Here is a 13,348-nt window from a genome sequence, read left to right on the forward strand (position 1 = left end):
ACCATACTCCCTCACCTGTGGAATATCACCTGTGCTTTAGCTGTGTTACTGCACTACGAGTCCAGCTGGCTGTCCATCCCTAATCGCTCTGGCTAAGAGTGTCTGCTAAATGACTAACGACTCACCGTTAAGCCTCTGAAACCCTGTGACTACCGATATATCAACAAGGTTTAACACAGCTGTTACAGCACTGTGCTGGTCTACTGTGCTTCAAACAGAAAACATCGCAAAATACCATGTTTGTGCATAGGTTTAGTTAGGGATTGTGGGGGTCATTTGATTTGAGGCTTTTCACAAACCAAAATTCAGCAAATTGAATGTAGTTTTTCCATCTTTTGATTGTGTGTGCTGTGGTGAAGGACAGGTAGTTTGATCTGGAGTCTGAGTCAACGGCAGGAGGTGTGTGGTGTTGTTCGGGGTAAACGACACGGTCATGGTGTCGAGTTCAGGTTCTTCTGTGGTCTTTGTTGGTCCCCCCCCCCAGGTGGCCTGCACCGTGTTCTGATTCCTGCAGCACACCGTAATTACAGGGCCCTGTCACCACCTCATCTCACCTGAACACTACAAACCAGGGGAGGGGGGGAAGGGGATTTACAAAGTGGTGCTTCTGCTTTTCACTGCTTGTTCGAAAAGTAGTGACACTATATAATGCAGATCTTCTTTTTTTATATATAACTACAGAGGGTAGAATTACTGTTTAAATAGTTGTGTGCTTGTTTTGTTTGTTTAACTTTATAACCTCCAAACCTCTTGTTTAACCTGCAAGAGGTTTAGCTACATTGTCACGTTACTAAAGGACAAACGCAGACTAAACTGATTTAACTGTACTGTATATATGTAAAAAGTTATATTTATCATTGATGAATATTGCAGATTAAAAAGTATACAACATATATGTGTGGCTTGTTTAACGTTAAGGCTAAAGTAATCTTGTTACCTACATTGCTAGCAAAACAATGACAAGAAATACAGCTTGCTGATATCGCAGGAAAGAGCCACATGTAGCGTTAGTCATTTCAGTTTTAGTTGGCTAGCTAACCCTGAGAAACAGCTAGCTTAGCTGCTAACCCTGAGAAACAGCTAGCTTAGCTGCTAACCCTGAGAAACAGCTAGCTTAGCTGCAGAACAACGGGGTGATATCACAGATATAGCTAGACCCAGCCATGTTTCCTGCAGTTTCAACACCCTAGTATTTTTAGGTAGCTGTGTAAAGTAGGTGGCAAAATGACTTAAGGCTTAACTTTTAAAGTGGTCACTGCTTACAACAACCACGAGTGCCGGGCACCAGACTTAATTAACAGCGCCATTAAACAGCGCCAATACAGTAGTCATTGCTGAGTGGTCGTTGCTAACAGGCACTGGTTTGTGACAGGATATGCTAGTTAGCCACAATAATAATAAAATAAATATATATATTAATTATATAAAAGTAAATCATTTCTTAAACAATTCAACTTTCAGGAATGAGATGCATATTTTGACACTTTTCATGTCTATGTAATGCAAAAACTGACATGAGATGACTCATGACAGACATGAGTATATTTTTTATTTATTTTGATATTCAGAGAGACTTAGATTGCACTTTTCCCATCATGTGTTTCTTTGTGTTTAGTTCGGGTTTCAGTATAATAATGTAACATTTAGGGGAAAATATACAAAGAAGTAAAGCAAAACTGGAGGCCAGGATGGCAAAGATCTCCACAGCTACAGTGAACTTCCCAGGAGAGCTGACATAAGCTGGGATAAAGGTGATCCAGACAGCACAGAATATCAACATGCTGAAGGTGATGAACTTGGCTTCATTGAAGTTATCAGGCAGCTTTCGGGCCAGGAAAGCCAGCACAAAGCACAAGAGAGCCAGGAGTCCTATATACCCCAGCACAGCCCAGAAGCCCACAGCAGAACCTAAGGCACATTCTAGAATGATCCTGTCATTATAGTGTTCCATGTTCTTAAAGGGGAAAGGAGGGGAGATTGTTAACCACAGCACACAGATCAGGACCTGGATGAGAGTGAAAGCCAGGACACTGAGTCTCTGCTGTAAAGGCCCAAACCATTTCATGACATCACTTCCTGGAAGTGTGGCCCTGAAGGCCATCAGCACCACTATAGTCTTCCCCAGAACACAAGAGATGCAGAGGACAAAGGTGATCCCAAACGCTGTGTGGCGCAGCATACAGGACCACTCAGAGGGCCGGCCGATGAAGGTGAGAGAACACAGGAAACACAGAGTCAGGGAGAAGAGGAGCAGGAAGCTGAGCTCTGAGTTGTTGGCCCTGACGATGGGTGTATCTTTTTTAATCAAAAACAGAACGGCGACTAGTGAAGTAAGGAAAACCCCAAACAGAGAAAAAACCACGAGAACTATTCCCATAACTTCAGAGAACGACAGAAACTCAACAGCTTTCAGTACACACTTGTCTCTGCTCGGATTTGACCAATACTCCCCAGGACAACGTTCGCAGTTGTTAGAATCTGAAAATAAATCGGGATTAGTAAGATTAGGAGAACAGCGATCATACAGGAAGTGGGAAACGTTTAGAGGCTCAGAACAAAGACCAGCCACTGAACCCTAAGAAACCTCATCAGAACGCACACGGACAACGTGATGACTGTTTGGAAGAGACTGAGGACTGAATCGGACTTGAGGGTGCCTGTCTGCTTGTGTGTGGTTAAAGTATACACTGTTAGTGTTTTGGTGTTGCTACAGTTCAGAGAGAAATGGACCTGAGTGTGTGTATCACCTGTCTGGTTGCTGATCTCTCCCTCTGCACATGGGAGACAGTCGTAGCAGCAGACAGGCTTTCCTTTCTGCACGGCCTTACGAGTTCCTGGGGGACATCTCTCACTGCACACAGACACAGGCTGGAGGAGAGACAGACAGGGTTTGGTCATCGGGGAGGCTTAGACTGTGGTCACTGTGGCTTGGACTGTGTTCTCCAACGATAATATGCTGCACTGTTGAGGTCGCCTGGAAGTCAAGCATTTAACAACTCTATGACTGTACATACAGTACTGTGCAAAAGCCTCCCACATTTGTTTAACATGGAAATCGTCCTAAATATTTATTATTTTTTCCTCTGGATATGTGTGGCAGTTTAAAAGGGCAATGTTGAGAAATGTTTTGTTTACTCCTTTCATTTCTTTATAAATTCAAAAGAAAAAACTTTTTAATTACCTTTTATTTGTACCAAATACTATTTCACAGTACTGTATATAAATGAAAATCTAACTAAAGAAATATTTAAAACACATTAAAGAGTGTCATGGACCAAATGTAATTTAACTGCTCTTGATGATAAACCTGAACCAAACCTGTTTCTCCCCTCCAGGCCACATGATGTCCTCGGTCCTGAGGACAAAGTTCTGTCCAGCGGGCAGCGAGGCGTCGTAGTAACCGACGGCTCTGAAGACGACTGCCCCGTCCAGAGCTTGCTGCCAGTTCACCACCTCATAACGGGCCGTGGCAGCACCCGTCTGATCAAACCACACCTGGTCCCCGTTCCTCACCGTGAAGTTCACCCTCCTCAGCGACTCCACCACCTCGCAAGAGAGACCACAGCTGGATGATATCTTCTGGTTGTTTATCGTTAATAGTTGTTTGGTTTGTTAATGATTGGTTAGGGTTTACGACTACTGTGTAGGGTTAGGGTTTACGACAACTGTGTTGTGTTGTGACTGATATCTGTAATGTGGGAATTACTTTTGCAAAAGTGACATAAATTGAAACTTCTGAGCCATGATTTTCTGGTGTACGTTCTGTATGCAGTTTTATGTATTTGCATATCGCTTTGGATTTAAAAAAAAAGCCAAATAATTGATCATTAAAACAGGCATAAATTAGTGAAAGTTGGATAAAAGCCAAAACAAAATAAATCACAGATTTAGACATGAACTAGGTGAGGAGCTGAACCCTGTTTGAGGTGAACCCTGATCACCTGCCAGGGCTGGATCCCGACGTCCTTGTCACAGCCCTGTCGGGAGGAACAGCCCAGCAGACTGTGGAGGGAATGAGCCACGGCATAGATGGCCTTGTAGATGTTACCGGAGTACCTCAGCTCCTCCACATCGTCGTTATAGCCCTTCAGCTCCATCAGATCCTCGTTCCCGCTGCAGGGCGCCTCCATGTTGCCCCCGTCCGTCCCCGCGCACGGGAACAGCATCTCCCAGAAGTCCTTGATGACAAACTCGGCAAACCCGCTGATGTCGGCTTTCTGAACGGCGAACCCCAGGGATCCGCCCAGCACAGAGAAGCTGGTGGGGGTCACCAGGCTGTCGGCCGTGATCCAGGCCTCCACGCCGACAAACTGCAGCCCAGAGATGTTCTGCAGGCTCAGCTGCTCCAGGAGGTTGTTCATCTCCACGTGGGCCAGGAACCCCACCACCACCCTGGCTGAGCCCCTCCGCATCACCTCCACCACCTTCAGCAGCTGAGCCGGCTCGTTGCGGTCGAACTTCTCCGTGTACTCCACACACACGCCCTCCTCCCGGGCGGCCGCCAGGAAGATGGCCATGCCGTTGTTGCCGTAGTCGCTGTCGCTGTTGACCGCCCCCACCCAGGTCCAGCCGAAGTGCTTCACCAGCTGGGCCAGGGCTCTGCTCTGGTAGAGGTCACTGGCGATGGTCCTGAAGAAGGAGGGGTACTCCTTTCTGCTGCTCAGACACTCACATGTAGCAGAGTGGCTGATCTGAAACACAGAGAGAGCGGGAGAGGAGATAGAGGGAAGAAAGAGGAAAGAGCGATAAAAGAAGATCGTGTTTATTGTCTAATTCACCTAAGTGTTATTTGCAATGATTTCTTGGTTTACAGGCTTCACCCAACAGTGCAGACAAGTAGAATATATTACCGGTATACAAGATAGAAATAAGACCATTTAAATACAACCAATATGACTGGCTGAGCAGTAAAGGAGGGTGTTTGGGTTTAGAGTCTTGAGCACAAGGAAGTAAACATGAAAACAGGAATGAACATGAATCCTCAACCACAATATGAATAAACATGAATCCTAACATGAACATGAACCCACTGTTGCTAAGATGATGATATAGACTATTTTGTATTTAAATGTTGACCAGGATGTGGAGCACTCCTTTTCAGGTTGTTTTCTATGTTTATGTTCCCCCCCTGCAAACCAAATCTACCTACGGGTATATATGAAGTAACCTTAACCTGATCCTTGACCACAATATGACTGACTCCTCGACACAGCACCTGTGAGATCTTACTACTGGTATTTGGAATGGTCCGGTCGTGCGTGACAGGACAATAGTGGAGGAGGACTCTGACTCCCCGATGATGGCGTGGACAGCTGATTGGCCGGAGCAGTTCCGTCCAGAGGTCCTCTCCCCTCCGTTCATCAGAGCCATGGCCGCTCGCATCGAGGACAGCGTCGAGCCACAGTTGTCATAGATACGGTATCCGATGGACACGTTGGGAAGCAGATCGTCGCCCTGGTTGATCTCCTCGATGGCAAAGATCATAGTCTGGGCGAAGCGGAACTCTCGGAGGTTGACTCTGGGAGAGGGTGTTTTATAAACACGGTTAAGAAAGATGTCACACAATACTGTGAGTGAATCCCAGACAAATCTTTTTTTTTATTTTTTTACTGTTTCACTTGTTAAAACATTACACACACAGGTTCAAATGCTGAGACTTACATGGAGCAGGTGATTGGCTGGGGGGTGTCTGTGAAGGAGAGGGGGGGCTCGGTGATCTTGCTGTGGATGGAGAAAGCTCCTCCGATGGTCACGTCTCCTTCCTTGGTCAGCAGGGGGAACTCTGGGCTCCCCAGCATCCTGCACACAGGCTCCTCTCCCTGCCCCCTGCAGCCTCCCAGAGCCACCAGCACCATCAGCAGCACCAGCAGCAGCATCACACACACACACACCAAGGGCACTGCCACCCTGACCGGACCCATTTGTCTCTTCAGCAACGGCTTTTTATGAGCCTTTGATTGACTGCAGGGCAAGTGTTTGCCAATAGGACACAGGCTCTGAGGCATTAGCCAATAGGAGACGGGCAGGGAGGTGCATGGCACATGCTAGGGAATGAGGTGGCACAAGAGGGTTGCTTTGACAACAGGCTGGACAGACACATCATTGACCATTCCCTAACTACACTAAGGCCAGGAGAGTGACACCCTGAATCCCAGCTGATGTGGATAGACAGATGAATGAAAAGTAAATGGGTCCTGATTGATACTTTCTGATCTGGTTCACAATACCTGAGGTTGAGACGGGGATAAGAGGCCGTGGTTAATCTTCAGGTCACCGGAGATGTAAGGATCTACCTCTGATGCCAGAGGTACAGCACAGATCTCCCTCTGATGCCAGAGGTACAGCACAGATCTCCCTCTGATGCCAGAGGTACAGCACAGATCTCCCTCTGATGCCAGAGGTACAGCACAGATCTCCCTCTGATGCCAGAGGTACAGCACAGATCTACCTCTGATGCCAGAGGTACAGCACAGATCTCCCTCTGATGCCAGAGGTACAGCACAGATCTCCCTCTGATGCCAGAGGTACAGCACAGATCTCCCTCTGATGCCAGAGGTACAGCACCCATCAGGCTTCTGCTTTTGACCACACAGATCTGGAAGCAAGCCTGTTACTAGTGTGTACATGTTCGTCTGTGAAAACAGACTAGGCCAATACAGTGCCTGGGGTGTGGGGACAGAGTAGGCTTACCCTCTGCAGTGCCTGGAGTGTGAGGACAGAGCAGGCCTACCCTCTACAGTGCCTGGGGTGTGAGGACAGAGCAGGCCTACCCTCTACAGGGTCTGGGGTGTGAGGGCAGAGCAGGCCTACCCTCTACAGGGTCTGGGGTGTGAGGACAGAGCAGGCCTACCGTCTACAGGGTCTGGGGTGTGAGGGCAGAGCAGGCCTACCCTCTACAGGGTCTGGGGTGTGAGGGCAGAGCAGGCCTACCGTCTACAGGGTCTGGGGTGTGAGGGCAGAGCAGGCATACCCTCTACAGGGTCTGGGGTGTGAGGACAGAGTAGGCATACCCTCTACAGGGTCTGGGGTGTGGGGACAGAGTAGGCATACCCTCTACAGGGTCTGGGGTGTGAGGACAGAGTAGGCATACCCTCTACAGGGTCTGGGGTGTGGGGACAGAGTAGGCATACCCTCTACAGGGTCTGGGGTGTGGGGACAGAGTAGGCATACCCTCTACAGGGTCTGGGGTGTGAGGACAGAGTAGGCATACCCTCTACAGGGTCTGGGGTGTGAGGACAGAGCAGGACTAACCTCTACAGGATCTGGCGTGTGAGGGCAGAGCAGGCCTACCCTCTACAGGGTCTGGGGTGTGAGGGCAGAGCAGGCCTACCCTCTACAGGGTCTGGGGTGTGAGGGCAGAGCAGGCCTACCCTCTACAGGGTCTGGTGTGTGAGGGCAGAGCAGGCCTACCGTCTACAGGGTCTGGGGTGTGAGGGCAGAGCAGGCCTACCCTCTACAGGGTCTGGCGTGTGAGGGCAGAGCAGGCCTACCCTCTACAGGGTCTGGCGTGTGAGGGCAGAGCAGGCCTACCCTCTACAGGGTCTGGGGTGTGAGGACAGAGCAGGCCTACCCTCTACAGGGTCTGGCGTGTGAGGGCAGAGCAGACCTACCCTCTACAGGGTGAACAGGTAGACTGTAAGGGACTCAGGACTGTAGACAACTTACATAATTGTAACCCTCTCATGCTTGTATCCGAGTGTGTGTGTGTGTCAGGGTTTGTTGTTCTGTGTCATTGAGTCTAAGCCTTGACTACACCAAATGTTGTGTGTTAAATATGTCTGTGTGTGATTTCTTTTCACATGTTTAGCTGTTCAGCTGACCTGGCATATCGCATTACACACAGTGGATTGTGTATTACCTTGAAATCCACATCACTCCAAATTGTTTATAAGCCAGTGAGCATCTGGATGTGTGTATTAAAAGTACACTTTTGACAGTCGCACTAAATAAACAATTAATTCAGTCTGCCTGATTAAACGAGTCACTGAACCGTACAATATTCCAGGTTGTGTTATTGTTATTTTCCAGCCCTGCGGCCGTTTAATGACGCTCTGATTCGCCTCTTAGGCCAGCTTTAATTAGAAGATGTTGTTTGTGGGGAAGCCTGTCAGATGTGTTTCTGGCTGAGTGCTCCTCTGAGGTCCTGTGTCAGGGGAGAGAGCTTAGATCAGGGGCTCTCCTATCAGGTAGCAGGGGCAGGGAGGCCGGATACAGGGGCAGGGAGGCCGGATACAGGGGGCAGGGAGGCCGGATACAGGGGGCTGGGGCATCTCCTATCAAGTAGCAGAGGCTGGGAGGCCGGATACAGGGGCAGGGAGGCCGGATACAGGGGCAGGGAGGCCGGATACAGGGGCAGGGAGGCCGGATACAGGGACAGGGAGGCCGGATACAGGGACAGGGGCATCTCCTGGACTCCCACCCGACCTCCCCTCACCTCCAGGCTCTTCCTATTGATACATGGCCTCCCCTGGCCACTCTCCTTAACAGCCCCCTGGCCTTCCTTAACTGAAACCTACCACCACATACACACATGCTTAGTGTACACACACACACACACACACACTACATGTCCACATTCACACACACACTTAGTGTACGTACAAACACATACACACACTCACACACTTGTATACACGCAGGTACACACTGAAATACAAACACAAGACATACACTAACACACTTAAGATACACTCAATCATACACACCGCTCTCACTCCTAACCCCTGGAGAGAGCTCTCTATCAAACCTGACAGAACACATTCAACATAAAAACATGTTTTGAATGATTGCATTACCTCCTCAAATGTAGTCCGCCCTAATAGATTAGATCCAAAATAAAAACATGTTTTGAATGATCATATTACCTCCTCAAACTTTTCCTGCCCTAATAGAATAAATGGATAATTAAAAACATGTTTTTAACTATATTCACTCCTCAAACGTATCCTGCCCTAATAGGATACAAAGCAAAAACATGTTTTCGAATGATCAGATTACCTCCTCACTTCATCAGAAATTAATTTATTAACTTTGTTTTTAACCAAGTTTAGTTGCTTACTGTGTCCTGTGTTTGTAGGCATTAACCACTGTAGTTCTGGTCAAAACGATGCCGTTCAAGGCCTTGATGTTCTGATGCACTTACTATGCTATTGTATGTAAATTTGGATGAAAGCATCTGCTAAATGTTTACATATCAACGTAGTCTGGGCTTGGTCACTAGTTAACTGTTCTGAAGGGGCATCTCAGTTCATGGTGCATTTCCCAGAGCTACTAATATACAGAAAGAATGGATGCATAATGTAATGTACTCACTTAACAGACTTAACAGACTTGTTTCCAGTACAGGGGGAAGGTTTTATTTTTGCAATATCTTGATCTACAGTCAAGTGTTCTACCACTGAGCTAATCTAGCTACTATTACAAAGATGGTCAGGGTTTGTCATGTTCGTCCTCAGCTGAACTACAGATCCTGACGTCATACGAGGAAGACAGGGCCCTGACACATGGAAGACAGGGCCCTGACACATGGACTCTACTGCCCCTTGGTGGCCTTATGTTTTACATGATTTTTTTTAACTACATCACAGTCATTGGAAACAGATGCTTATCATGTAACAAACACGTTCAGCTATATTTGTTCTAAATAGAAAGTCCCTCATCCATCATTCAATTATCCTCATGTAGATTCTACATCTGGTTTCAGTTATTGTGTAAGACCGGCCAAGCCAGAAACATCTCGGGATGGGGCTGAATCAGGGGTAGAGCAATTGACTGCACATCAAGAGGTCACAGGTTCAAATCCTCCCACCCATGGTTTGGATGACAGTGTCTGCTAATTGTACATGTTTTATTATTATTATGAAATGGCATGGTAGTTTATTTCCTGTTCCTGCGACGTGGGGCAGCTTGACATACAAGTACAACCCTGAAGAAATGTGAGCAGTACCTTACACCTAGTCCAGAACCACTCCGGGGAGTCGCACAGGGTAGCCTAGTATTTGTAGACCGTTTTCCAAAGACATTTATACGGCTTTAGTACAACCCATCTTCACACCCACACTTTAATTTCAGAAAAGACACGCTACGCCTACGCCTAGGCCGCAGGACAGCCATGTTAGCGTGAATCCACATTTCTGCGATGAAGAAGTCTTTGAACTTTGTCTTATGCTTATTTTATGTTGAATATTGAAAGACCTTTCACGTAGGCCTACACTATACATCTCAACATTTACCCTTTTCTCTAAGCTGTTATTTTCTAAATATCTTATTTCTTTGTCAAATAAAAGTCAACAAAGAGGCTCCCGCAGCCTTCAAAGTTCATACTTTGTAATCATGTTTTGATAATGAAGGAGATGTTCCTCTGGGAGGGTTTTGCCCACCTGTTGCTATGCTTAATCACATCCTTATGCCTTGGAAATTAATTAAAGTTACACGCCACACCTGGTGAATTTATTTTCATAGCCCCGAGTCTTGATGTCATCATCCGGGAAGGAAACACGAACATGTCTCCGCTTGCCCGGACCGCTCCTCCGTTTCAGCAGAGACTCTGGGGTAAATGGTAAATTGGCAGGTTTGTGGCGTCATCTCTCTGCCAATACCGGTCCCTAGGTGCCATTCTTAATCGCTTCACCTAGCCTTTGTTACACTTGAGTGCGTGCTGCAGTTCGTGGTTCATTAAAAAAGAGCTTTAGGCTTATCCTGAGACCCAGCAGAGGCACACAGGTGATTTGGCGGGTATTCAAGATCACAAACAATCCTTCTCTATTCTCAGAGGGGGGACACACCTAATTGTTTTTCAACGAATACTTTGCTACTTTGCAACTGTCAAAGCAGCTCTTCACAAGTAGACCATGAACTGTGATATCCTGGACTATGGTCTTTAGGTTCATGTCTAACTTTAAAATGTCTCTGTTTTTCCCTTTCTATTGAAATGTAGAGTAGACCATTAATATTATTTTCAGTTATGTAGGGCCTACTGTACCCTAGCTATTGTAACATTACCAGACGTGTTGCCTAATTATGTAACAAACTACAGTGCTTGAATCCATTGCAGCTGGGGCAGTTTAAAAAAAAGTTTAAACTCATCAAACATCCAAACATTGAGAAAGACAACATTTTTCATGGGTGGTAGACTACATTGAAAGAACTGTTGCGACCAAATCTATTGATCAGTATGCGATCGATCATTAGAAGACAGGAGGGGATGGGGAGATATAGCCTATGGTTTACCAGCTCAAAAGAAAAAAATACTTCCACAATGCAATAGCCTACTTGAGATTTGCCCATTTATAATTTTTTGTCTGTAGATTTAAAGGGAACTAAACTTAAATGACCTGTCAGGCTAGTTGTAGTAGATAGGCCGCCTACTTGATTTATCAAATGCAACTTTGGTTTTACATGCACTACTGCTCTTGCGTAACCCGCCATCCACACTTAGAACTGGAGTCCCAATGTTACAGTAATACCCTGTATATAAAACCACAATAGACATTCTCAAACCAGTATGATATTATCCACTGCCTATCAGGCTAGACGCTGCCTGTCTTGTCATTCCGAAAGCTGTTAGGCTAAGCATCAACATGTCACATCAAGTCGCTTGCCTAGTCCAGAATGTCCAAACTAATTACACTCGGCTCTCATTTTTACAATAGGCGGACCGTGTCCTGACAATAAATGAAGAACCTTACATGTTTTTCCAGGATAACTGGATCTAATTAGACCATGATGTCCCTGTGTGTTTAGGCCTATACTTTTGACTGGGGACAGCAACGTGATAAATCAGCCGACTTTTTTGATGATTTGATAATTTCAGGCTACTTAACTGCAAGTCCTTTAGCCAATAAATTACATTTTGCTGAATGATTGAAAGACTACACAACAAACGTTCTAAGGAACCGGTTGCAGCTGGCTGACTTGAAGCAGTGAATTCTGGTTAGACTTTTTGTCCGACTTGAGACGGCGCCGAGGCTAGGTCACTGTGACGTATCCATCAAAGTACCGTGAGATCGATTTGATAACTGCCAGCTGTGTAGCCGAGCACATTTTCTCAAGAGCAACCAAAAAGTATGGAAGCACAAGAGGCGACACTCTGATGCTTTTTTGGTAACAGTCACAAGGGGACGCTTCGGTAGCACGCCGCCATTGTGGAGTGAAAATTCCAACTGGAGTTACTGGACAACAGCACAGTTAGCTACATACAAGCTAGTTATAGGTAACAGATCATTTTATATATATTTTTTGTGTTGACGTTAGCTAGCTAGTCGGCAGCTGTGTAATAGCCTACCTAGCAAGCATTAGCAGCATTTGATCGGTTAAATGTAAGTAGTTAAATATCAGCTAATGTTCAACTGTAAAGTATAGGCCTACACCTTTTAAAGGATCCCTTGATAAATCAGCCTCTGCCGGGTAGAAAGGGAATTTTTTGAAAAAATTAAACATTTAGTGGCAAAATACATTGTTATGTCTACAAATTATTTTAGATATGGTATAATTTATACTGAGGATAGCCTACGGAAGTTGAGTTATCAAATGTCGATGCTAGCTAACGTTAGCTCTACATTTTACTGGGTCTTGCAGCGCTGCTTTTTTATTTTTATTAATTTATGTTTATGTTTATTAAGGATCCCCATTAGTCTACACCGTAGTGGAGACTATTCTTCCTGGGGTCCAGGCAGAAAACATTACAATAGAAATCATAAAATGCGGGAGAAATAGGGAGTCAGATGGCTGAGTGGTGAGGGAGTCGGGCTAGTAATCTGAAGGATTCCCAGCCGTGCCAAAGGACGTTGTGTCCTTGGGCAAGGCACTTCACCCTACTTGCTTCCCGGGGAATGTCCCTGTACTCACTGTAAGTCGCTCTGGATAAGAGCGTCTGCTAAATGACTAAATGTAAATGTAAAATGCAGTAAAACATAATCAATGTTGATGAACAAAAACACAAACTTAGAAAACAACATTTACAGTAAAATAAAATAACAAGCAAAAACAGAAACAAAGACTTAAAACATCATTGTTGTCTGTCCTAAAATACCTAAAATAATAACCTAATCTACTCTAATTTACTTTCTGATTATTGCTGCCTTAAGTTTCCTTTTGAAATCACATTTATTTCTTGTTAGAGCTTGATTAGAGCTTGATTAGAGCTTGATTTACTGAAATTATTATGAAATGTTATGTACTAGCCATTTGCTTACTTTAGCAAGTCACGTGGCTAGCCTGATACAGATCAGAATTCATCATATCTTGGACACCCAAAATCAGCGAATGTCACAGCCAAATCAGTGCAATAAAAATGTGCTTTAAAGAATTTCAAACCAAACTTTTTTGGTGGAAAAAAGTGGAAGACTTG

At 45.7% G+C, this 13,348-nt stretch overlaps 1 protein-coding gene across 1 annotated transcript; it reads right to left on the minus strand.

Moving 5' to 3' along the window:
• Positions 1-1,531: 1,531 nt before the first annotated feature.
• LOC134029662 (extracellular calcium-sensing receptor-like) lies at positions 1,532-5,822 on the minus strand. Its single transcript, XM_062473930.1, has 6 exons — positions 5,662-5,822; positions 5,230-5,518; positions 3,942-4,691; positions 3,319-3,546; positions 2,748-2,868; positions 1,532-2,478 (listed from the first exon to the last, which is right to left on the minus strand). The coding sequence occupies exons 1-6, from the start codon at positions 5,796-5,798 to the stop codon at positions 1,565-1,567; spliced, it is 2,439 nt and encodes an 812-aa protein (XP_062329914.1). The 5' UTR covers positions 5,799-5,822; the 3' UTR covers positions 1,532-1,564.
• Between the last annotated feature and the right edge of the window lie 7,526 nt (positions 5,823-13,348).

This window comes from Osmerus eperlanus, chromosome 11 (genome assembly GCF_963692335.1).
Source record: "Osmerus eperlanus chromosome 11, fOsmEpe2.1, whole genome shotgun sequence".
Taxonomy (NCBI): Eukaryota; Metazoa; Chordata; class Actinopteri; order Osmeriformes; family Osmeridae; genus Osmerus; species Osmerus eperlanus.

Excerpts from the sequence above, each read along its gene's own strand:
- LOC134029662 (XM_062473930.1), bottom strand. The coding sequence starts at position 5,798 with ATGCTGGGGAGCCCAGAGTTCCCCCTGCTGACCAAGGAAGGAGACGTG. Across the intron at positions 5,519-5,661 it reads CAGCCAATCACCTGCTCCAT|AGTCAACCTCCGAGAGTTCC; the intron begins GTAAGTCTCAGC and ends ACCCTCTCCCAG. Across the intron at positions 2,869-3,318 it reads GGCCTGGAGGGGAGAAACAG|CCTGTGTCTGTGTGCAGTGA; the intron begins GTTTGGTTCAGG and ends TCTCTCCTCCAG.